Source organism: Cydia splendana, chromosome 16 (genome assembly GCF_910591565.1).
Source record: "Cydia splendana chromosome 16, ilCydSple1.2, whole genome shotgun sequence".
Classification (NCBI taxonomy): domain Eukaryota; kingdom Metazoa; phylum Arthropoda; class Insecta; order Lepidoptera; family Tortricidae; genus Cydia; species Cydia splendana.
Window position 1 is genome coordinate 11,107,455 of NC_085975.1, and position 24,460 is coordinate 11,131,914.

General features: G+C 36.6%; 1 protein-coding gene and 1 long non-coding RNA gene across 2 annotated transcripts in view; one reads left to right on the forward strand and one right to left on the reverse strand.

The window, feature by feature from the left end:
- LOC134798273 (uncharacterized) overlaps window positions 1–24,460 on the reverse strand; it is a 683,132-nt gene that overhangs the window by 264,260 nt on the left and 394,412 nt on the right. The gene's annotated exons all lie outside the window — the stretch shown is intronic.
- On the forward strand, window positions 505–23,970 carry LOC134798012 (adenylate cyclase type 10-like). The gene is made up of 14 exons (XM_063770346.1): window positions 505–623; window positions 1,795–1,940; window positions 2,628–2,903; window positions 4,156–4,256; window positions 4,662–4,775; window positions 5,303–5,354; window positions 5,446–5,517; window positions 6,296–6,515; window positions 9,664–9,857; window positions 10,630–10,703; window positions 11,595–11,752; window positions 21,337–21,487; window positions 22,351–22,452; window positions 23,643–23,970. The coding sequence occupies exons 1-14, from the start codon at window positions 505–507 to the stop codon at window positions 23,874–23,876; spliced, it is 2,013 nt and encodes a 670-aa protein (XP_063626416.1). The 3' UTR covers window positions 23,877–23,970.

Below are 24,460 nucleotides of genomic sequence, written 5' to 3' on the forward strand. Positions count from 1 at the left end.
AGTATTCCTTATCAGCATAAGTAATTACTATCTCTACTTGGATGAGTTTTGTATAAGAAGAACATCTTTCGGAGGGGGCGTGCGTGTGGAGGATCCGTTACCAGTAGGTATTCTCTTTGATTCTCCCTTGTGGCCTAAGTGGCTCTAAATTAATAAGGGAGCTGCAAGTAGATCGGAAGCCGCCTATAGGTGGCACAAACGCACGTTCCCTACAGTGCCCAAAGGCTGCCATTATTACCCTAATTTTCGCTCGTTATTAAACAAGACTTAATTTTGGAGCTCGGCGTCGTGTACTGATCGATTCCTACCTTAATTAGATGTAAATACAGCGCCACTGCTTAGGCTATCAATATATTGCACTACTTTACGCGTCCTAGCGATAATTTGAAACGTCGATATTATTTCGTACTGCAACTTGGGAAAATTTAGTGGCGCCCTAAAAGTGATTTAGAGGTTAAGGACCGAGAGAGTGACCTATATATATATTGATCATTTCTAGACAAAATGGAGCCAGGCGACCGATACAATGAGTGTCTGTTAGCCATGAAACGAGCCCACAGGGAATCAACGACAACAAATGCCAGCGAGTCACCGCCAGAGCGGGACAGGAAACCTTCTGACTTGTAAGATACTACATTATTCACATAGTATGCCATCTGCAGCAGGTTGCTATAAGCGGGAGAGTTGGTTTAAATCATCATCGCATAGATGGCGCCAGCATAGGTTTTTCCTGTCTCTAGTTTTGTTTCATGGGATTTGGCTCCCAAGCCACCAAATAAAAAAAAAAAAACAAGTATTAAACACCGTTCTACGGATTGAAAGTCAAAACTTATGTTGGCGGCATCTGTAAAATACTTCCATCGGCCAATCCTATTATGATCTTGGCGCCATTTAGATGAGTTGCCATATTTACAAAACCATGTCTTCATAGCCTGGCCGCAGACGTTCGGAATTTTCCGTACGGAATTTCTGAACGTCTGCGCCTCTGCAGCCAGGGTAGTAGATATTGACATAATGTGACCAGCCGTTTTAGTGCAATGCGTTGATCCAAAACGCCATCTGTTGAATGCAAAATTTTTTTAATGTTTGACGATCCTTTTGTGAAATTCTTAGTGTTAAATTTGATATGTATTATTATACAATATCCAATTTTATTATGGAATAATATTAACATCAATAAATTGCTCTGATAATTAGATTAAGATTAATTACGATTCATAAGAGCTTGTTGCTAGGCCTACATGATTAAAGTAATTTTGATTTTTGATTTTGATTTAGGGTTTCGTGTAGGTACACATATTTTGTCGATATTTTAGAACTCTATATATTAGTTAGAGTTAGACGAAGAAAAGTCTGCAGCGATTTTGATAGCATACGCAGTGCTAGGGTTATTTATACGTCATAATTAGTGTCATTGGAGTTTGACGTTTAAATTAACACTTGCACTGCGTATGCTATCAAAATCGCTGCAAACTTTTCTTGGTCTAACTCTACCTAGTTTACCGGCCTATATTCAGTGTCGGATTAGCCGATATACTTACCTAAATAAATGGAAACAATTGAATCTGATGGATGACCCTATGAAGAAAGGGGGGGCGCACACCATGGCCTCAAAATGTCTTACCCCCTTATTCATAAACGCGCTACAAACCTCAATTAGCTAATAATCGTTTGTCTTTATCTGTAATTTTGACTTATGTATTTGTAAGAAAGGGATAAAACATAATTTTACTAAATCAGGCCCGTAAAGTTTTATGAATAAAGGGGTTAGTACATACCTATTATGATCAACAGCAATGAAGGCAACATGACCGACGCCCTAGAGACCGCTAGGCGAGGAAGCATCATCGCGTCTATGGTGCCCGACGAGATAATACTCCAGCATTCTAACTACTCAGTCAGGCAGTACGAGACTGCACTCTTGTTGTTAGATGTCTCAGGTTTGTTAATTCCCATATACATAGATATGTGTAGTGGGGCACTCATAGAACACGCTGCTTGCCTAATTGCCTATTTTATGTCTATTGAGCAGCACTATATCGACGCTTAAGAATCAGTACTGTCTAACTAACATTTTTGACGTAGTGCTTTACCTTTTAATGCAGTTAGGTGCAGAAAAAAATAACGAATAGTATGCCATAATTGTCTAAATTTTAAATTATTTGTTACATAGACAGTATTGATTCTTAAGCGTCGATATCATATTATAGAGGTCTTGAATAAAAATCTGTAGGTATAGTCGTATGGTTTTAAAATGTCGGGATCCACTTGAGAGATTACACTCTATTCCATTAAAATGTCGGGATCCACTCGAGAGATTACACTCTATTCCATTTTAACTCTATTTCGAGCGGTGAAGTTGTTATCTGTATGGAATCTTTTGTTGTTACTGCTTATTGCATTTCATTTTGCACAGGTAATTATTAGCGGTTTGGTTTAACGAGAGACATTTTAAAACCATACGACTATTAAGTAAGTAGAAACATGCTGGGCCCATAACCTGATGGATTTAGGGCATTACTGATTCAATTTGTCTGTTTGGAAACCGAGTGTACAGTTTATGCGCGCTCCCTATTATAGTAGGATAGTAGATAGAAAATATAGGTACTTAATGTACCTGTGTATAGGATTCACGGATCTTTGCGAGAATTTCACCAAGGCTGACCACGGCAGCCCCTCCCGGCTCACCCAAGTCCTGAACTCATACATCGGAGCCATGGTCCAGGAGATACTCTCACACGGCGGCGATATACTGAACTTCTCTGGAGACGCTATTCTCTCTATGTGGAAGAGATTGCCTGGCTTGTCCCTGCAGACCGTCGTGCACTTGGCTATAGATTGTGGATTGAATATTCAGAAGAATAATGGGACGTTCCATTCTGATGTTGGCGTTGTACTTAGAGGTTGGTGCTTAGAAAACTGATAAATATTTAGGTAGCTAGTTCGAAGATTGTAGTATTAGGTAGGTGAGCCTAAATAACTAGGTATTATAGAACACAGTACAAACTTTAAATCGTTCCTGATATTTTAACTATAAAACTCCCGTGAGACGCAAGTTCCTGATATGTTCTTTATGATACATAATGTCGTACCATATACCTATGCCGCGCTGTACCACAGAATAAATAATAGTACTAGGTACAGAAGACTCACGCTCTAACAAAACGCGTCTGTTACGATCAGCACAGATATGGCCGCTAGGTGGCGACAGCGCCACGCGCGGCTTATGTTCAGTTCAGTTTTTAGTTCTTATGGCTTCTGTCCGCTGAGACAATTTTGCCAGTGTCAAGGTTAGGGGGGCGCGGCTTATGGCTTTCCCCAAAATTGGGGCGGAACGGATGTACTTTTAGCTACCTGTAGCAAAGCGACGAAATCGCGGAGTGAGCCACGCCTGACTGTCGTACGTAGTGACGAGCTAGTTAGTATACCTATAGTTAATTTAATATGTAGGAATGGTCTCTTTAGTCGTGTTCATTTATTTTATTTACTGCACAATCCAGTAGAAGAGGATTAGAAAATCTTCGTGTTCTACCATGCAGAGACGAGACTGAGTGATGTCAAACATTCTTCTCTAGCTTATGTAGGTATATACCTACACCTTACCCTTGTTGCTAACTGTGACAACTGTGTAATCGGTCACAGAGACAGCAACACTCCTAACTGTACATCGGGTGATCTTATTACAAAAGGTATAAGGTCCACCGATGTACAGTTAACAGTGTGGGCGATGGTACCTACCTACTACCTAGCAACTGTGGTTTGTCGTTAAAACGCCAATCGAAACTTAAATAATGCGTGACTTTTCGTAGATATGTTGTTTCTTTTTGATTGGCGTTTGTCAATGTACAGCCACTTGCAATAATATGTTTCTCTTCGAAGGCCGCAAAAATATGTGACACGCTTTTAATTTTCCGTCACACAGGCGCGTTTACCGAGCGGGTCGTGAGCGTTTTATATGTAAAAGCGGCGCGCGCCGCTCACGCCCCGCCCGGAAAACGCGCCTGTGTGACGTAGCCTTTATGGCTCTACAAAAATAAGATCCAGTCAGATATTTTTGCGGTCTTCGTTGTGTAACATATTATTGCAGGGGACTGTACGATTGACATCTTGGCTAGGGCCCCTCCAAGTCTTTCAACACTGCATGTTTCCTCGCAGTGAAGGTAGCGATATCCTGCGGCGTGTCACACTTCGCGCTCATCGGCGACGCCGCGCATTCCCACTACGTGGTCCTGGGACAGCCGGTGTGGGACGTCAAGGTATTTAAACATTACCTACTGTAGGTATATTATAAAGGTTACAGATGTGCAAGTTGCAGACAGTTGCCTAAAAGTTGGAAAAGTTCACGGAAATTTCAGGAAAATTTCACATGAAATAAAGGAAATTTTCTTTTTGGACGTGGAAAGTTTCGATTCCTATAGAAAAAGCATCTCATAACCTTCCGAAACTTTCCCACGTGGAAATATCGCAATATTGGAAACTTTTAGACGGCGCCTGACAATTCGAAAATGACAATCGAATATTATGTCAGTCTTACGTCTTACTATTAGATACTTGTTAAGAATGTGTGTTTTTAATTAAAGTGCCGTTACATAGTTAATAAAGGAATCGTTATTCTTATGTAGGTACCTATATTAAATTGAAATAACTACTGAATATTGAAGGTGGCGGAGAACCTCGCCGTCGCCGGTGACGTGATCGCATCGCCCAGTGCGTGGAGGCATGCCAACGAGGCGGAATATATCTCGGAGTCGTTTGGAGATGGAACTCATACGAGGGTGAAGTATTTTTATTTTGTATTCAAGGCTGTACCCGCGAACTTATAAAAATCGAAATAGTCGTTCAGAGTTTTGCGTAAAAAGGCGTGCGGCGTGATGAGAGACGGCACACCGCTTGCGTGACGTGTGCGTGTGCACGTCACGCACACACAAGCCGATGTGCACAGGCCTTTATTAACAGAGCGGTGCTGGCCAAGTAGATATGACGTTCAACTTTCAATCCGGAGGTCGCGGGTTCAAATCCTGGCTCGTACAAATGAGTTTTTCGGAACTTATGTACTAAATATCATTTGGTATTTACCACTAGCTTTTCGGTGAAGGAAAGCATAGGAGGAAACCTGCATACATCTGCGAAGAAATTCAAAGGTATTTGTGAAGTCCCCAATCCGCATTAGGCCAGGGTGGGGACTATAGTCCATGCCCTCTCGCGCATGGGAGGAAGCCTGTGCCCAGCAGTGGGACGTATCTATATAGGCTGCTATTATTATTATATATTATTATTCCTACTGACACCATTTATTTTGTAGGTGCTACAAACCGCAGGTCCATGGAAGAGATTCAGGCCCTCTTTTATTAACGGTAATCGCCGGTTGTATTATGATCGTATTTTTGTATCTCCATATATATACATATATTATATTAATAATATCTGGCACTCCATTGTTTTTAGACAAAGAACTGCTTCTACCAGCTAATATAGACGTAGCTGGCGACCTGGAGCAATACTACAAAAAATTTGCACGTAAGATTTTCCTACTACTGCTACTGACTGTTAAGTACTAGAGAGTACTAGACTATCATTAATAGGACCCAAAATCCAAATATTTATTAAAAATCACGTGCCTTACGTTGGAGATGGCGCCAACTAGTCTCTTGGCGTCAACCTGTCGCTGTAGGTTGGTATTCCACCTGTCTAATTTCTTGGCCCAATTCCAATGTGCATTGCGTCTTGCGTCTCACTCTCTCACTCACTCTCACTAAGCAAAATGTGAGACGCAAACACACATTGGAATTGGACCAATAAATTAGACAGGTGGAATACCAACCTAAGTGGCGCCATCTACAACGTAAGGCACGGGTGGTCCCTTAGATAGAGGCCTCAGCTCAACATACATAAACAGAGTTAATATAAAACTAGAATTGTGAAGTCTAAGAAATGTTAGCCCTCCGAATTTGACAGCTGGTGTAGATGGCGTTATACCGCTTCGTACAGTATGAGGAAACTAGTCTGGTTATCAAAATTTTACAGTTTGCAATCCAGTTATTACAAAAAAATATTGCGCAATGTAACGCCTTTTACCTTAGCTGTCAAACTATGGGAACAGTATTTATTTAGAATTTAGAACTCTTCTACGATAAATAAATGTTTGATATATAGTCTGTCAAGCCATTTTCGTCAGTTGAAGAACGAGGCAAATTTAAAAAAATGTAGGCGCGAAGGATAATCGTCCTATATAAAATGAATTTCGCGCCTTTTGCTGCTGACAAACTTTATCCGGCTATAATTATGAAATTTTCAGTTCGGCCAGTTATAGTATCAGCGTTACGTAGCCTATGGTGGCCTACGCTTCGCAAGTTCATGGTGCAGCCGGTGATTTGGGCCGTGGAGAATGACGAACCCATGGAATTCCTGACAGAGATACGCCGAGTGGTCGTCATATTCTTGAACATTGTGACCAAAACTGTGACTGCTGAAAAGCTTGTCGAAATTGTCGATACTGCGTATAAATGCGTTTATAGGTTGGTGGAGGTTACGGTTTACAGAATACTTTGTAGCATATCCGTTCAAATGACGGTTAATCATAACTGACGGTCTATTCTATAGCATGAGTTGCATTCTCGCGCGCGACTCCATACATCAAACGCGATTTCAAGTATGGACTCGCGCGCGAGAACGCAACTTATGCTAGACCTTGCTATATGATATGATACCTATATATCGTCGGGTGAGAATACGTTTGTGCCGTACGCCACTTACATTGGTTTGCAAGAGAGCGAAGAGAAGCAAAAAAAATATATTTCGAAAAGTTTTTTATTTAGGAAATATTGAACTTATTTATCATTTAGGCACATATGTTTACTATTTATAGTACCATACAAATATTGTAAATATAGTGGTAATCATAAAATAAAAGCATTTTTAGTATTGCCATATCCGTTTTTGATGAGTAAATGTTAAGCCCCCTCCAGACTATGCGCGTGAATCGCGGGCGAAGCCGCGAACGCCGCGATTCGCGCGCGAGTGTGGAGGAGGCTTTAAACGTACAATGTATGATATGACACAAACGTTTTGGATATGTCACACTTTTGTGATAATTTTCTGTTAAAAGAGTGTAATTATCCTATAGCAAAATGCGGATATGGCTCAACATTTTTCAAAAACCGATTACTGTCAATTATAGCATATTTTTTGTTAGTTTAGGAATTAATAAAAAACCATTTTGCCAAAAATGGATATGGCACAAACGTATTCTCAACCGGCGATATAGTTCCTTGGCTACCCAAAAAGGTGAACACACCAAGAAAAATACTGAGTTAGTCCATTGCTGCCCAATGTCACTAGTTCGGTACATCTGGTGAAAATATTAACTTTCACTCGATTAGGTACTCTATAGGTACGTAACGTAAGGTTCCCTTTATAGAAAATTGGTTAGCTTTAACTCGCCTTTATGCCATGGTAAAATTTTCCGTACACAGTGCTAGAGTTAATCCAAGAAAAGTCTGCAGAGATTTTGACAGCATAATAATATGACTGTGTTATTTTAAACGTCAAACTTCTATGAAATTATGACGCATAAATAACACTGGCATTGCGTGTCACAGTGTTCGATTTCCCTCAAAAAATTTCCCTATGCTGTTAATTGCATAAATCAATCAAGGAATGCATTTGAAATGCAAGACTAGAACACCCAGAAGTCTATTTCAAATACTTTTTTTAATAAAAAATAAATTATATTTCATGACCTTGACATCGAAAAATTACTAAATAAATTCTACAAAAGTATCTGATGAAGAAGTCGCTTTTTAATCAATGTAGTTCGATAAAGAAGCCTTTGGCGCATATTTTCTAGTTCTTAGTTTTGGAATTTACCCTCTGGTTACCGAGTAATTCATATAAATACAGATTTTTTATTTCATTTTTTTTCTCCTGAAAAACTCGAAAGTGCGACTTGAAACTAGCAGTGAAAGATGGCTCTTAACTAGGTCAACCACTGGTAACAAAATCACGTTCCACTATCGCGGCGTTTGGGAGTTATCGAATTTAAAAATACAGTGTTAGGGTTGACCCTCAACTTGACCTTTAATTTTTAGTCAGAATTAATTCAAAATTTTCCTCTATTACAAAACTGTATATTGTTTAGACATACTCCAGGTACATAAATAAAAATACAGGAACACTGGATTGACGGGGGCAAAAGTGCACCAGTGCTAGTGATTAATTAAAAATCGACTAATCGTAAAAAACAATTTTATCCATCATTATCAAAATGGCTAAGTTTGAATACATTTAATTGTGTGCAAACCTCTTTCATTTATACTTACAAAAATCGTCCAGTAGGATTAGTCTACCAGAAGCAGTTCGTGAACTTCTGAAGCCGATTCATGAAGAAAACTTACAAGAAGAAGTCGATGATGAAGATCTAGCTAATGATGGATCTTCGTTAATAGACGGTGATGAAAATCCATCCCATGTTGACGACTGCACGTTAGTTCTCGAAAATGAAAATGATTTGTATGAGCCACAAAATACATAAAATCTGAGACCAACTTGCGAAAAGAAACTATAACTTGACTTCTGAATTTCTTTCTTTCTTTTCTGAATTTAATGACTTTATTGTTTAACAAAGTGCACTGCACTTAAAAGTTTCTGCGTGGCCCAATGGTTGACTGGTAGATAATGCCTTTTGGCAAGTCTGCCATTTGTAATTTCTTGTATTGTGCAATAAAGGTTAAATAAATAAATATAAATAAAGTTTCTTATGTTGTTCCTTAATTTAATTTAATCAGATTTTTTAATTACTCCGACCTTTCATATTTGTTTGACCTTTAAGTAACAACCCTAAAAAGTATAATTTGACCTTTATACGTAACTCCCAAACGCCGCGATAGTGGAACGTGATTTTTTTACCAGTGGTAGACCTAGTTAAGAGCCATCTTTCAGTGCTAGTTACAAGTCGCACTTTTGAGTTTTTCAGGAGAAAAAAAATGAAATAAAAAATCTGTATTTATATGAATAACTCGGTAAGCAGAGGGTAAATTCCAAAACTAAGAACTAGAAAATATGCGCCAAAGGCTTCTTTATCAAACTACATTGATTAAAAAGCGACTTCTTCATCAGATACTTTTGTAGAATTTATTTAGTAATTTTTCGATGTCAAGCTCATGAAATATAATTTATTTTTTATAAAAAAAAGTATTTGAAATAGACTTCTGGGTGTTCTAGTCTTGCATTTCAAATGCATTCCTTGATTGATTTATGCAATAAACAGCATAGGGAAATTTTTTGAGGGAAATCGAACACTGTGCGTGTGTTGTCAAAATCCCTGCAGACTTTTCTTAGTCCAATTCTACACGCTTATATAACGACGAACTTTAAGGTGGTACAGTCAAATAATTTACATACCTTGTTACAGTTACAGTGACAATCAATATGAAAGTCACTAGGGACCTCATACTATTGTCACTGTGACAAGGTACTAAATGGCACTGAAATTAAATCCTTGGCCGTACCCGTCGTTCATTTTCATAAACCAGAGCGTATAGCGAAGATGCGGTATCTGCATTCTATCGAGAACTGTCATTTGTCAGTGTTGATATCAGTACTCGGTATCACCGAGATATGAGCTACCATGACTACCATCTATCATCATATGATCCATTATTTCAGCACATCGTCAGCAGCAGGCGGCCTCTTAAACAAAGTGTCATTGTTCGACAAAGACCTGATGTTTCTACTCGTTTTCGGCCTCCGAGGGATGTCGCACGGTGACGAGGCCCAAAAGAGCCTGCTCTGTGCTCAAGCCTTGAAGGAGAGGCTGATCGACCCTGACATTATATCAGTCTCAATTGGGATTTCGTCTGGTGAGAATGTATAAGGCGCCGTCACACAGGCGCGTTTTGCAGGCGGCGCGCCGCTTTTACATATAAAACGCTCACGCCCCGCCCCGAATAGAATAGAATAGAATTAAAAACGCGCCAGTGTGACGGAACCTTTAGGTTTATATTTTTCTGTTGACGGCTGACCAAGGTTGGCCCAATAAGGGGTTTGACGTAGAGGCTGGAGTCGTCTCTCCCGTGGATAATGACCACATCATGGTCATAATATTTACCCTATGGCCATCTAGGCCATAGGGTAAATATTATTCCCTTAATTTGGAATGAATGAACAGAATGTACCCACTATCCCATCACGACTTGTAACTTTTTGTTATTAATAAAATATTTGTATTTGGATTATTTCCACCTGTTACCACCAATTTGTTACCGTAACAGCCGGCCTAGCCAAGGTGACAATCGCTATCGCTTCGACAACGAAACGCTTTGTGTCTCTCTATCACTCTTTCAAATTAGTGCGACAGTGACAGTTGCGTTTCGATCGCTACGGAGCGTTAGCGATTAGCATGTTGTCTACGGGGCCAGCAAAGAGAATTTGAAATAGAGAGTTACTGTCATGGTAAATTATGTAAGCTACAAGTACATTTACTGCCATCTTTCGAAAGAAGATTGAAATTGTTAGAACGCCATTTGACTTTTATCATTATTCTTTCACTGATATGTGTTAACTTGTTAAATATTAATATTAACGTCATCTACTCGAGAGTAGGCTGAAGATTATTCGCCATATGGTTTGTAGGAACAACATACTGCGGTGTGGTTGGCCATGTTCTCCGGCGGGAATACACAGTTATAGGAACAGCAGCAAATAAGGTAATAACCTCGTGATACCAAATGTTAAACACTTGTTTTGTTTCATTTGCAGTTAAGTTTTACAACAGGCACATTGTGACTTCAAAATCAATGTAGAGTTTACCGTAGTCAAGCTTTAAGTTCGACGACTTGTCACAATGTGCCATATGTTAGCAGTGGCGTAGCTAGGCGTGGGCGAAGTGGGCCATTGCCCACGGCCTCGCGCCCAAAAGAGCCTCGTGCGAGGCCCCTTCGGGCACATTGAAAGAAAATGGCCTCACAGATGCGATTTCGCCCACGGCTAGAATTAGTTCACGCTACGCCTCTGGCCATTAGTCAGACTTAGGGACTGGACATTTATGATGGGATTGTCACACTGTGTAAAAGCTTGTTCCGACTCTACCTACTTTGTAAGCGTGATCTCTTCAGTCCCTTCTAGCGTCATACAAAACATATTAGCTTCTGCCCGCGACTTTGTCTGCGAGGAATTATGATGATGATTGATTTTAACACTTTCCTATCCTATGTTCTTCCCCGGACCTCAAACAATCTCCATACCTACTCGTACCAAATTTCATCTAAATTGGCTCAGCAGTTGGAGCGTGAAGAGGTGACAGACAGAGAGTTTACTTTAAGCATTTATAATATTACTACGGATTGTCTCCTCACGTTACGGCATAGGTCTCATAGCTCCTCTACACGATGGGCCAACGCCGGCCACTCCAAGGGACGCATTTATGCGTTAGAGGGAGCAAGTGGTATTGCTATCTCATTCTACCGCATGGCTGCGTACCTTGGAGTGGCCGGCGTTGGCCCATCGTGTAGAGGAGCCATCAGGTAAGTATTGTAGGAGTACCGAAATATCGTATGGCTATTTTCGGTCTTGATTATTTCGTTAACTAAATTTTCCAGGCCGCACGGTTAATGACAGCGTATCGTAACAAATTAGTATGTGACAAGGAAACATTCTTAAGAAGCAAAATGGATCAAGATTTTTTTAGGTTGATGGAATTCATCCCAATGAAAGGCATTAAGAGGCCTGGACCAGTTTATGAGTTCAACAAATATGGGTCAGTAAATCGATACATTACCAACGGCTTATGGTATTAAGTATATCATATCACATAAGTCTCATGCATCGTCATCCAGAATTCATTTTAGGCTGGTTTTACTTTGTTGTGATGATAAGAACGTGTAGACCAGGTACAGATACTTCTGAAAACCTCTCTCACTTAGTTACTTATGCAGAGGTTAAAAATTCACTGGCTTCGTGCTATTACGCTAAGTTTTCGTTGCCACTGACTATAACTGCTTACAATAAAATTACGGTTTGAGGTACCTAATAAATACACCGTTTTCAAGGGCTCAGTTGCCTAGACCAGAGGTTTGCGTTGCGAAAGTCGGAGATGGGCATAATGGCCCAAGTAGCATGGAAGTGTCGGCAACATCAATATAGCAGCCAATTAAGAACTTAGAGTGATTTAAGGGACGTATAAGAGTGTCAGAAAAGATTTAAGCTGTATAGAAGGTACTTTACAGACATTATACAGCTCAAGCTGTATAAAATCATTATAAAGGATTCTGCGGAAGCATGGGGTGCTTTATCAGAATATAAAAAATCTACTATAAAACTAAAAGTGTTGTGAGAGACTACAAGCTAATTCTATCGTAAAAGCTGTATACAGGCTGTATTGTAGTAACACTTGGCACTTTTAGCTGTACAAAAGTATCTGTCAACTCCGTTTTAAAACATTAAGTGTTGTGAAACACTACAAGCTAATTTTATCGTAAAAGCTGTATACAGGATGTATTGTAGTATCACTTGGCACTTGTAGCTGTACAAATGTATCTGTCAACCCCGTTTTAAAGCTATTTCTAATGGCGTAATCTTACTCTCCTATAAGAATAGTAGTTGTATAACTTCTGTCTGTAAGGGTATTATAAAACCAAATGAATAAATGGCAGCTATAGTACAGCTTTTTTCTGTATTACTGATAGAGTCGCTTATAACAATCTTTTGGCGTAATTTTACACTCGTATAAGTATAGTAGTGTAATGATTTCTGAAAATAAGTGTATTATAAAACTAAAGGAATACATGACAGTTACAGTACAGGTTTTTTATTTGTTATGTAAGGATCATTATTTATTAATAGCTTATATTTTGATCATTCTTACTTTTGTTTATGAATAATTTATAAAAGAGTATCAATTGACTCATACGTGTCACTGGTTCCCGCCATGTTGAATTGTAATAAAAAGGGGGTATACCAGTGACAAGTGGCCAGTTCGAGTACGGACAAGTTAGAGTGAAGACGTCTTGAATATTTGATTGTAAATTGGTTGTTATTATGTTTATAACAAATGAATAAAGTTAAAATATTGGTACAAGTATTAGTTTTCATCATCGACCCGGTAATAACCCAACAATTTCAGAAGTTGGATCTAACAAAAATCGATAGGATTTTTGCCACGCCGCACGAACGTAAGGTTTTCTTTTCTTTTTCGTTTGTATCAGTGAGTAAACTATGTTTACCGGAAAGTGTATTAAATTTTGGTAAGTCATTTCTTTATATATTTTTTTTTACTCGCTTTCATTTTAAATAAAATTGGTTTAAGAACCTACCGTCATATCTGTATTAAATATACTGTATATATTATTAACGATCATGATGATGATTTGCCCAATTTTGGTATATGTATGTGTAGAAAGAACGTACGAACGGATGCCAGGTAGTCTCACTTATAATAAAAATATGAAATTTAAAATCTACAGTTGTCATTTAAGCGTTTTTGAATATTACATATGAGTCAGTGAAAATTAGATCGAATGTCATTATAATGTTTCTATATTATCAAACTCGATTGTATGATGGTGTACCACATCGATTATTTCAAACTCAGGCTAAGGACTCATTATTTAGTTTTGTTGCGTAGCAAAATAGCATAGTACAACTGTAGTAGCAAACTACAGTAGGATATTGTTTTATGTACATTAAGATTTACGATCTGTTGCACCTTTTGAGGTCAGTTTGCGGTACTAAAATTGTATGAATACACTGGCTTTGTAACCGTGACACCGATGAGTAAACTAAAAATTAAATCTTGCCAATTGAATACCTCTGAAGTAAACCCCTGTTGAGTTTGTATTAGCAATGCCTCTAGTATGAAGTTTTTAAACGCGATTGGCGTCAGTGTATAACGTAATATTGTTACGAATGCATCTAAGATATTGCTTTTATTAAAATGTTGGGCATTATAATATATGACCTTTCGGAACTCCACTTTAAAATCATCCTGGTGAATATGTAAGTTTATACATAATATTGCGATTCCATGCGCACAAGACCGACAAGACGATACATTATTTAAAAGAAAATAACGTGACGATCTAAGTCCAAATTGGAAACCATAATGCAGGGTTACGTTATGTAACTTGTGTACCTAGTGCTATTAGCTATTAACATGGTTTTTTTTAACCTAGTGCTTTTATACCGATATCGGTTTTCATTCAGCGACGCTGCCCAACGCAGCATTACTTATGAAAGCCTCGATGAAGCTAAATTACTAGAACACGTAGTTATAATTATTTTCCCTTCTTGTATGGAAATACAACACCTTTATGACATATCGGATATTAAACGTATCAATAGTATGAATCAGAGTTGGGCACTTATAATTGCAATCTGTGATTAAACTAAAATAAAGCTCAGTCAAATGATTTCATAAGGAATAAAGGAAGTAGCGGTCGTAAAACGAACCTTATTCTAACTTCAACTAAAACGTTAGTTTGAATAACCATGATAACCATCTGCTCGAATAATTAAAATACTTCCAAAACCATGTCGATGATAAATTCATAAGTGTGTCATGTCGAATCCAAGCTAATTGATAAACTCATGATAAATTGACAAAATAAGTTGCCGTTATTAAAACTAACGTTACCATTCTCATTTTATTTAATTTAACTAATTTTGCCCAACTCTGGTATGAACATACATCTATATTAAATCTCCATGTTATGGAGCGTATGTCGTTTGTTGAATACACGAGTAGTAACTCGTTAACGAATGTACTTATATAATATTTTTCTATTGTTTTACTATTGCACACTCCTCAAGATACGTAACTCGTAACTTTGTGCGCTGAGCATTAAGTATTTTTTTGTGTCAATTTACACATACTAGATATCGTGAACTTGCATCTCAATGGATTCAATTTAATAACCTGTCACCTTTTGTTTAGACTGTATGACTGTATGTCATCAAGTCTTAATGTAATCAGTTTTTTATCATAACAACCTTGTAAGGGCCAGTAATTTTGGTACGAGTACTTAATCAATGTATATAAATGTATGTGTGTTACCATGATGATCATGGAGAAATGCGAGGTCGATGGGACATCGATATGCTTAACTATTTGATACGAGTATAATATTTGATTGCGAGCTACGCATACTTTAAACATTTAGAAACTCATTTACCCCTTTTATTTATAGGATGTGAATATTTTGAATGACGTTGTCTTGCAAACCACTAATAATCTCCTGTGTTTTATCTGACAGGACAGTATCGTTTGCTACATTTTTATTATTTTTGTTTTTCTGTAATAGTAGTAAATTCAAATCATACTTAGGTACCTAAATGAAAAACAAAGGACCTTAATTGGAATAATAGTGTATTCTGTGGATATCTTTGAAGTTGCGTGTAGTACTGTAAAGTTGTAACTTATTGTGTAGTACTGTAAAGTTGTAACTTATGTAGAGTCATATGTAGAGTCATATGTAGAGTCATATGTAGAGTCGTATGTAGAGTCATATGTAGAGTCGTATGTAGAGTCATATGTAGAGTCATATGTAGAGTCATATGTAGAGTCATATGTAGAGTCATATGTAGAGTCATATGTAGAGTCATATGTAGAGTCATATGTAGAGTCATATGTAGAGTCATATGTAGAGTCATATGTAGAGTCATATGTAGAGTCATATGTAGAGTCATATGTAGAGTCATATGTAGAGTCATATGTAGAGTCATATGTAGAGTCATATGTAGAGTCATATGTAGAGTCATATGTAGAGTCATATGTAGAGTCATATGTAGAGTCATATGTAGAGTCATATGTAGAGTCATATGTAGAGTCATATGTAGAGTCATATGTAGAGTCATATGTAGAGTCATATGTAGAGTCATATGTAGAGTCATATGTAGAGTCATATGTAGAGTCATATGTAGAGTCATATGTAGAGTCATATGTAGAGTCATATGTAGAGTCATATGTAGAGTCATATGTAGAGTCATATGTAGAGTCATATGTAGAGTCATATGTAGAGTCATATGTAGAGTCATATGTAGAGTCATATGTAGAGTCATATGTAGAGTCATATGTAGAGTCATATGTAGAGTCATATGTAGAGTCATATGTAGAGTCATATGTAGAGTCATATGTAGAGTCATATGTAGAGTCATATGTAGAGTCATATGTAGAGTCATATGTAGAGTCATATGTAGAGTCATATGTAGAGTCATATGTAGAGTCTTATGTAGAGTCTATGAGTCATAAGTATAGAGTCAGAGCTATACGTTGAGTGGTTTTCATATAAAGAGTCGATGACGTATGTGCAGACACTAGTATCAGTAGATAAGAAGCGCCATGTTAATCTTGTGGAATCGATGTGTTTGTGTAGGTATACACAATATACAACGCACGTGGATGGACGTGTGAGACTTTAATGCGCGTGGATGAACGTGCGAGACTTAAACGCACGTGGATGAACGTGTGAAACTTGACGCGCGTGGATGAACGTGTGAGACTTGACGCGCGTGGATGAATGCGCTACACTTTTATTCCAACTTTCATAAATATACATATTTACAACAATTTAAAATAATTAGTCAACCATATATCAGTATAATTTAATCATAAAAACATAATAAACAGTAATAATAAGCAAAGAAAAATTAATAAAATTTCTACACGTCTATTACTAATATGTTGAGTTCTCATCTGAGTGCAGTTTAGATTAAAACGGTATGAAATATCATATTATGTGTGTTATACACGAGTTGCTAAAATCCTAAGATTGTAATAATACTTTTATATTCACAAAAAAAAAGAGACGAAGGAAATAGATAACGACACTTGATTAATAAAGGAAACAACGATTATCGCTCGTTCGTAAATATAAAATTACATGTAATGGAAATCGATATACGAGTAGATTAATGATGCCCGTTTTCTTAATGTTCAACTTGAACTTGGCTGGGCGCGTGAGCCATAGAGATTAGACATTCATAATGTAAAATATATATAAAACCAATGGTTATTACTGAGGAATATACGGTAAATTCTTTGCAAAAGAAATAAATGTTGTTATGTTTAATTCATAAGTAAAGCTTTTAAATTTACACGGGAACTCATTTCTTCCATTATTTAAACCACCATAGTACAACATCATTATGAACTTTTATATATCAAATAATAATTGATAAGGTGCTTCGCTTTTAATATACTGTCAAGCTGTTCAATATTACTTGACAATTAAACATGATTATTATGCATATGTGAATTTACATATTTTTATATGTATTCTAATACCGTGTTCGATAATCGATAATTCATAAGAAAGTCCCATTTATTTGAATGTCAATTTCAATACAAGTTATAAAGTTACAAAAATTAAATATATAGTTTTTATTTAATAAGGCTTCAGAAAACGGTTCTTAATTTGTCTCACATTAATTATGTACGAATATCTCGATCTAGTAAAATAGTATTATAAATAAGTCTTATTTTCGTAAAACCAGAATAATTTTAATAATAAACATACTCCAAGCATACATACATAATTACAAGCATTAATTGTCGAATCTGATTTAATTAGTATTATCATTAATTCTTTAGATATGTCCGAATAAGGAATTAGGATAACAAATGCACCGTAATACCTATTAGACTTTAGTTTCTGAAAAATAAAAAAAAAACACGACTATAGCTGGAAATTAAATATTTGGTATTCAACCTCAACTACAATAATAAACTTGTTGGTTCAGATAAAACCTGTTGAAAAAAAAACAAACATAGTATTTCTTAGTCACTTTGTAACATGAATATTATTCGATCTAGATTCGCTAAGAGTATTGTTATAATGACCAAATACTTTTAAAAATAAATCGCAATGTAGATGTTCATCATTCATGTGGAATAATTAATTAACTAGTTTATGTCTGATGTTTAAATCCATTTTACGTGATGAGGAATTTGTTCTTGTAATGAAGTTATGAACTTGTGTAATAAAATTATTCATTCGTTCATTCAAATTTATAAAACCTAACGGTTGCTTAGTTTATGTTCTTATACCTACTTGATGGATCTCTAATGGCTATATTTATGACCTAAGGCGTGTAATGAGGATTAGTCGGTCGCATTCATATTAAAATATAAAACTTTGACTGTTGATAATAGCAGGTTAATAGAACTACCTCTACAATAAGATATCATAATAAAAAAAAATATCGTTGGCAGCAGGTAACGTTCGAAGTAATATCAAAAGTTTGTGTTAATTTAAATCAACATATTATATCATCAGATAATCAGTAGCCCAAACAAAAAAATACATAATCTGTCACTTTTATGATTGCATTCATGTCAACTACGGGCTGGGCCCGAAGATATAAAATCAGAACCATGCATTCTTTATAGAGATGTGACACTTATGTCCTATTTTCATTATTAAACCTTATTGCGCAATACATGATATAGTGAATTGTGGACTATTTTATTTACAAATATTATAATAATTAATACAAATTAGGTACAATTTGGTAGCCATGTCGTTTATGTACTAAAATAATTGAAACGTGAAACAATAAATTCATAACATGCTTAAATCGATATAACTATAAAGATTAATGATTAAATAAATCAATGAAATAAAACCACGAGTATTCAATAATAATTTAAAAAAGGAAGTTTTAATTTCAAATATCTAAAGAAAGTCTTGAAAGTTTCAGAACGACCCAGGAGCGTCCAGGTGAAAGGGCCAGGGTTTGGTATTCCATTACCACCCAGGAGTGCCCAGGTGAGAGGGTCGGGGTGTGGAATCACTTCCGACCCAGGAGTGCCTAGGTGAGATGGCCAGGGTGATGACATTCCTGTTCCTTAGCAGAACTAAGGTGCTTCTACGCAGAAGTACGATCGTTGACTACACCGCAGAGTCTTCGAATGCTGGCATCATGGCACGCGAAGCTGCGGCTAGTAGCGGCACGAGATCCGGTGCCCCGTGTTGCGCAGCATCAGCGTGGTTGGCGGCATCTTCATCGAGGACAGCTTCAGATGTGTCGACGGCACTATCGCAGTGGGCAGAGCTTGCGTGATCGGTGGCACCATTGCAGTTAATGAGAACGTGGCGTCGGTTAGGCAGACGGCGCAACCCGCGGTGACGCAACTATCTTCTGTTGGGGAAGTGATCCATGTATAGCGGTTTGAATATTTACGTGCGAAAGTGAATGGTGTTGTGTACGTATATTATATTATATTTCTTGATCATAATTATTGAAATTTAACAAGTGTTAAAGAAAACTTAATAATGCTAGATTGCGTAATCTTACTATTACATAATGAAACATAGTGTACCGTCTATTACGCTTATCGTATGAATTTTCTATTGTTTAATATTTTGTTATATTTCTGCAGGCCGAACTAATTAAATTTATTCGTTTCTATGATGACATATAGTTTCTATAACCTTGATAACAGACTTGTGAAAATTCTTCGAAAACCATAATTTGAACGATTAATAATATTATGTTCTGGTATCGGCCACCTATTTCCTAATTATCATTAATTATCATTTTATTAATGCCTAATAATTAACAATAATACACATTATAATTATAATCTTATTAATAGTATATATCGTGCAATCATGAGTGCACATGAGTATTACGTGTTTGTAATTTTATTTTCTCTTGTTACTTATTATTATTTAATATGCATATTATGTGCATAAATATCATTCACATAGTAATATTGGATCAGTGAATCTTGGTTTGTTTTAATGTATACATTTTGATTCATTATTTTCATAAATTTGTCTTTATTTTTATCATTATTTTTAACTATTTTATATTAAGGTTTGGCGAAGGGTCTCGCCTCGAACAGGATGGCCGAGCTGTAAGGATCATTATTTATTAATAGCTTATATTTTGATCATTCTTACTTTTGTTTATGAATAATTTATAAAAGAGTATCAATTGACTCATACGTGTCACTGGTTCCCGCCATGTTGAATTGTAATAAAAAGGGGGTATACCAGTGACAAGTGGCCAGTTCGAGTACGGACAAGTTAGAGTGAAGACGTCTTGAATATTTGATTGTAAATTGGTTGTTATTATGTTTATAACAAATGAATAAAGTTAAAATATTGGTACAAGTATTAGTTTTCATCATCGACCCGGTAATAACCCAACAGTTATACGGATCTCTAAAGAGAATTATAACTTATGTACGGAGAACCGAAATACAGCCAAACGAATACAAATATTCTATTATAAAGCTGTTTTAATTACAAAAGCTGTAAAAGACACTCCATTTTTTACACAGCACAGCTACTAAGATTATAATGCTCTCCAACTATCCTGTAGGCTGTTTAAAAATTGTCGCCATTTTACAATAAAAAAAAAACGTATTTGTAAATATAATTAAAGAAATACTTGCAAATATTTAGCAGACTAACGCCGTGTTATGATTACCAGCTAAAATAAATTGTCTAGCCTTAGAATTAATATTTATACATATTTTTGATACTCTAACCTTAAAAACAAACAGCAACTTTACCGATTTTTGATATTTTCCTTTTGGTTTCTCTTTGTTATTTTGCAGGCGCGTAAATATTTTGCCAGAAAAGATACACAGGTTCACAATAAATAATAATCCGCACTTACCAATAATGTAATATTCCATTCAAGTCCTGTATAATATTTACTTTTACTTTTACCATCCACTATAACACTTTATTGTCGCCATTACTATATTACGAATGAACAAGATTAAGACGTTTTAGTTTCTTAAATGATTATTATTCTCTTGTAATTCTTTCTTATAACTCATTTAAAACTTATATTCTTATATCGTACTTATAAGAGATTATCTGTAGTGTTAAGGTTTCCTGTTACACCGAAATATAGCTGTAATGCAGCTATTATGCAGCTTATGTATTGCTTATACAGCTACTCTACAGCTCTAATAACGCCAAAGGCTGTATAATTTGGGCCCTTTTTTTACTTATAAGGGCTGTATAAGCGCTTATACAGCCTTTGTACAGCCTAACTGTACAGCTTATAGTATACAAATAAACTTTAATACAGCTTATATACAGCTTGCAATGCTACTTGGGCGGCATACCTATACCGGGCCCACACTAACGGGAAACGCCGTTGATTATCGCGATAATTGACCCATTTCATACGGCCACACTGGCGTTTAGAACAACATTTTGACAGTTCCGAACAACTGACAGGCCGATACCGTCCGGTGGACTGTTAATCAGTGGGCCCCTTTAGTGTGGCCCAGGCATTAGTTAAGTTACTACCTAAGCGCCTGCCGCACGGAGGTTTATTTGCCTGTGAACTACATTTATTGTTCAAATGTTAACGCAGATGGCCTGAAAAGCCAAGCGGCATACGCCAGCCTATCCTAGGCAGGGAGGAGGAGCTGAGAGCCATCATACTGGCTTTCCAGAAAGCCATGGAACAACAACATGAGCCGGTTGAAAATCAACAGGATCTTATCTACGGAGTAGTGTTCATTGTAATTACATTTCATTAAAGTGTCAAAGGGGCCTCTACGTGTTGGCTTCGGCTCCGCGCACACCTCCCAAAGGTTCGAAACACGATCGTTCCGTGATGGGAAAGACATATACAAATTGCGAGTATACGCACAGAGGTAACTGTGCTGTGCGTGCGCGCGCCCACTTGTTTGTGAATAATTTTTTTTTTCTCTGATTTGTAGAGTGTAGAACTTGTAGAGTTGCATAGTTGTAAAAATATTTTAAAAGGGTTACTCACACACTCGAATAACGCTCGATATATTTCGATTCGTTTTTGAAGATCTTGCACCGCGCGTCTACTAATCGAGCGATCGAGTCGTGTATTTTAAAATGTCTAACGGCAGTTTCATAGCAAAAATTGTAGAGAAGTGACCAAAATTCATTTACTTATCGTAATATTTATTTGATGTGAAATATTTAAGAAAAATGAGTGGTTCTAGTTTGACAGCTAATGTAGATGGTGTACTGTACGACTTCGTTACATTATATGCGGTACATTATGTCTTAGAGCATAATTATTTTCTATCGTAATTTCACGGAAACGTACGTTCAGTCAGTCTTGGTGCAAAAAGTACTGAGGTTGACTGAAGTAGCATGACAAATACGAACGTGTCCGAATAAATACGATGGAAAACAATTATGCACTATACACCTGTAACTCATTGTTAGATGTTGATAAGTACGACATTAGTACCAATTTAGTGACCACAGAATATATATGACATATGACGTAGGACACCGTCATCAATTTCAGCTTACAAACAAGAGGGCAGGACTTTTTTTGAGTATAGGTACATCTTTTAAGAGAGTTACACTATTTAGAGAAAAAATGCTTTCTCCGCAGGGACCTCTTAGAGTAGGTAAAAAGCGATTAATGGAAGAATGCATATATCTTACGCCAAATTGTGTTAGGATTGTAAGAATATCTTTAACGGAAACTGAAAAGGTGAGTTTTTTTTTACCTATATCATAATTTAACTTCATAACCTACATGTTCCATTCCCACTAGTTACCACCAAGTTTTTACCAGTGGTAACTACTGGGATTTTTTTCCCACCTTTTACCACTGGTAACTACTGGGAATAAAAATTCCCAGTAGTTACCACCAACTCGGATTAGTGGTAACTACTGGGAATTTTTATTCCCAGTAGTTACCACCAAAACTTTGTTAGTGTTAAATACTAATAAAAACAGTAGGTATGAATAGTATATAAATAGAGTTATTTTGATTTACCTAATAAAATCACTTGAAAAATCATCTAAATGGATTATTAAATTTATCCTTAAGTACATATATCATAGTTTTTGTACTAGTACCGGTTAAACTGTTTCAATATTTTTGGTCACTTTTAAGGGAGTTTACTAAAACACTAATCGACTTATAATTATTTATTAAATTACTCTATATATTTATACTACACTATTTATAGTGTTTTTATTAGTATTTAACTCTAACAAAATTTTGGTGGTAACTACTGGGAATAAAAATTCCCAGTAGTTACCACTAAACCGAGTTGGTGGTAACTACTGGGAATTTTTATTCCCAGTAGTTACCAGTGGTAAAAGGTGGGAAAAAAATTCCCAGTAGTTACCACTGGTAACAACTTGGTGGTAACTAGTGGGAATAACCCTACATGTTGCTCTTTAAAATAAAATTGAATTCGAAAACCAAGGGTCGGTTAAGCGCCGATAAGCTCAGTGAACGGCCCGCGCGATCGCGACAAATGTACTCCCCTATTTTGGTTTCTGGATATCAACTGATATCAGTATTATAGAAAATCTTTTGACACAATTTTATGTAAGGTAACCACAGCTATGCCCCTTTGTTAGATTATTTATTTTTTAATTATTATCAAATATAGGAGCATTTTAAAATTTGTATGGAATTTATTTTTGTAATAATGAAAAAATCTAAAAAAGTCAAACCAAGACGCATAGCTATGGTTAATATACATCAAATTGTGTGAATACCTTTTGCATAATGTATGGAAAAGTCACCCTCCACTATAGACTTTTAGTAGAGTCTGTGCGGAAAGAGTAGAGTCGTGAAATGTAGGGGAGCGGGGAGCCCATACATTCTACGACTCTTCTCTTTCCGCACAGGCCCTATTATAATTATTTGTGTTCGCCATACAGATACCATATGGATTGTTCCGTCTGATTGCTCTCAAAACTTTGTCAGGCAGTTCCTCAGAACGAGACAAGTGCGAAAACCAATTACGGACAAGGTTTACAAGCATTGACTTTGATATTGGAATAAGCACAGTGCAGTGCTGTTATACAGGGTGTCCCTGGAAGTATGGTCAAATCGAATGGGGATGTAGAGAAGGCCATTCTGGGAATTTTCTACCACATGTACTATTATGCTAAGTCATGCGAAAATTTTATTTTGAATTTTTATACATTTATCTTAAAAAGGTACTATGAGAAATCTTGCTTTTAACGCTTTCAGAAGAACACAGAATGTTTTACAAGGCTTTTTTTTAACTTTCTATGTACCTATGTATGTTCGGGCAGTTCAGGTCAACACTGTCTTGCAAGCTAAATTAGACCCACTGCCTATTCGATTGAGCTGTAACTTCACATATAGTCAGCAGCAGAAGTGGCTAAGCGGGCGAGGTGTTCAAAATGATCTTGACGCGACTTTATTGGTAACAGAATAAGAGCGTGTCAAGGTAATTTTGAACACCTCGCCCGCTTAGCAACTTCTGCTGCTGACTGTAAGTTGTAAGTCATAAGTGTAAGTTGGGTGACAATATGCAATATTATGGTATCATCGAACTGATCTGATGATGGACACAGGAGGTGGCCATAGGAACTCTGTGATATATGTAATAACGCAACCTAATTGAGTTTAGGTGTGTAAGAATTGTCTCGATAAGCATTAGTTGCCTGTTTAAAAGAAAGTACAGCATGGTTGTATGAAAAATAAAATTTTTGACAACCAATTTTAT

Excerpts from the sequence above, each read along its gene's own strand:
- LOC134798012 (XM_063770346.1), top strand. The coding sequence starts at position 505 with ATGGAGCCAGGCGACCGATACAATGAGTGTCTGTTAGCCATGAAACGA. Across the intron at positions 4,257-4,661 it reads AGCCGGTGTGGGACGTCAAG|GTGGCGGAGAACCTCGCCGT; the intron begins GTATTTAAACAT and ends TGAATATTGAAG. Across the intron at positions 21,488-22,350 it reads TCTACGGAGTAGTGTTCATT|GGACCTCTTAGAGTAGGTAA; the intron begins GTAATTACATTT and ends CTTTCTCCGCAG.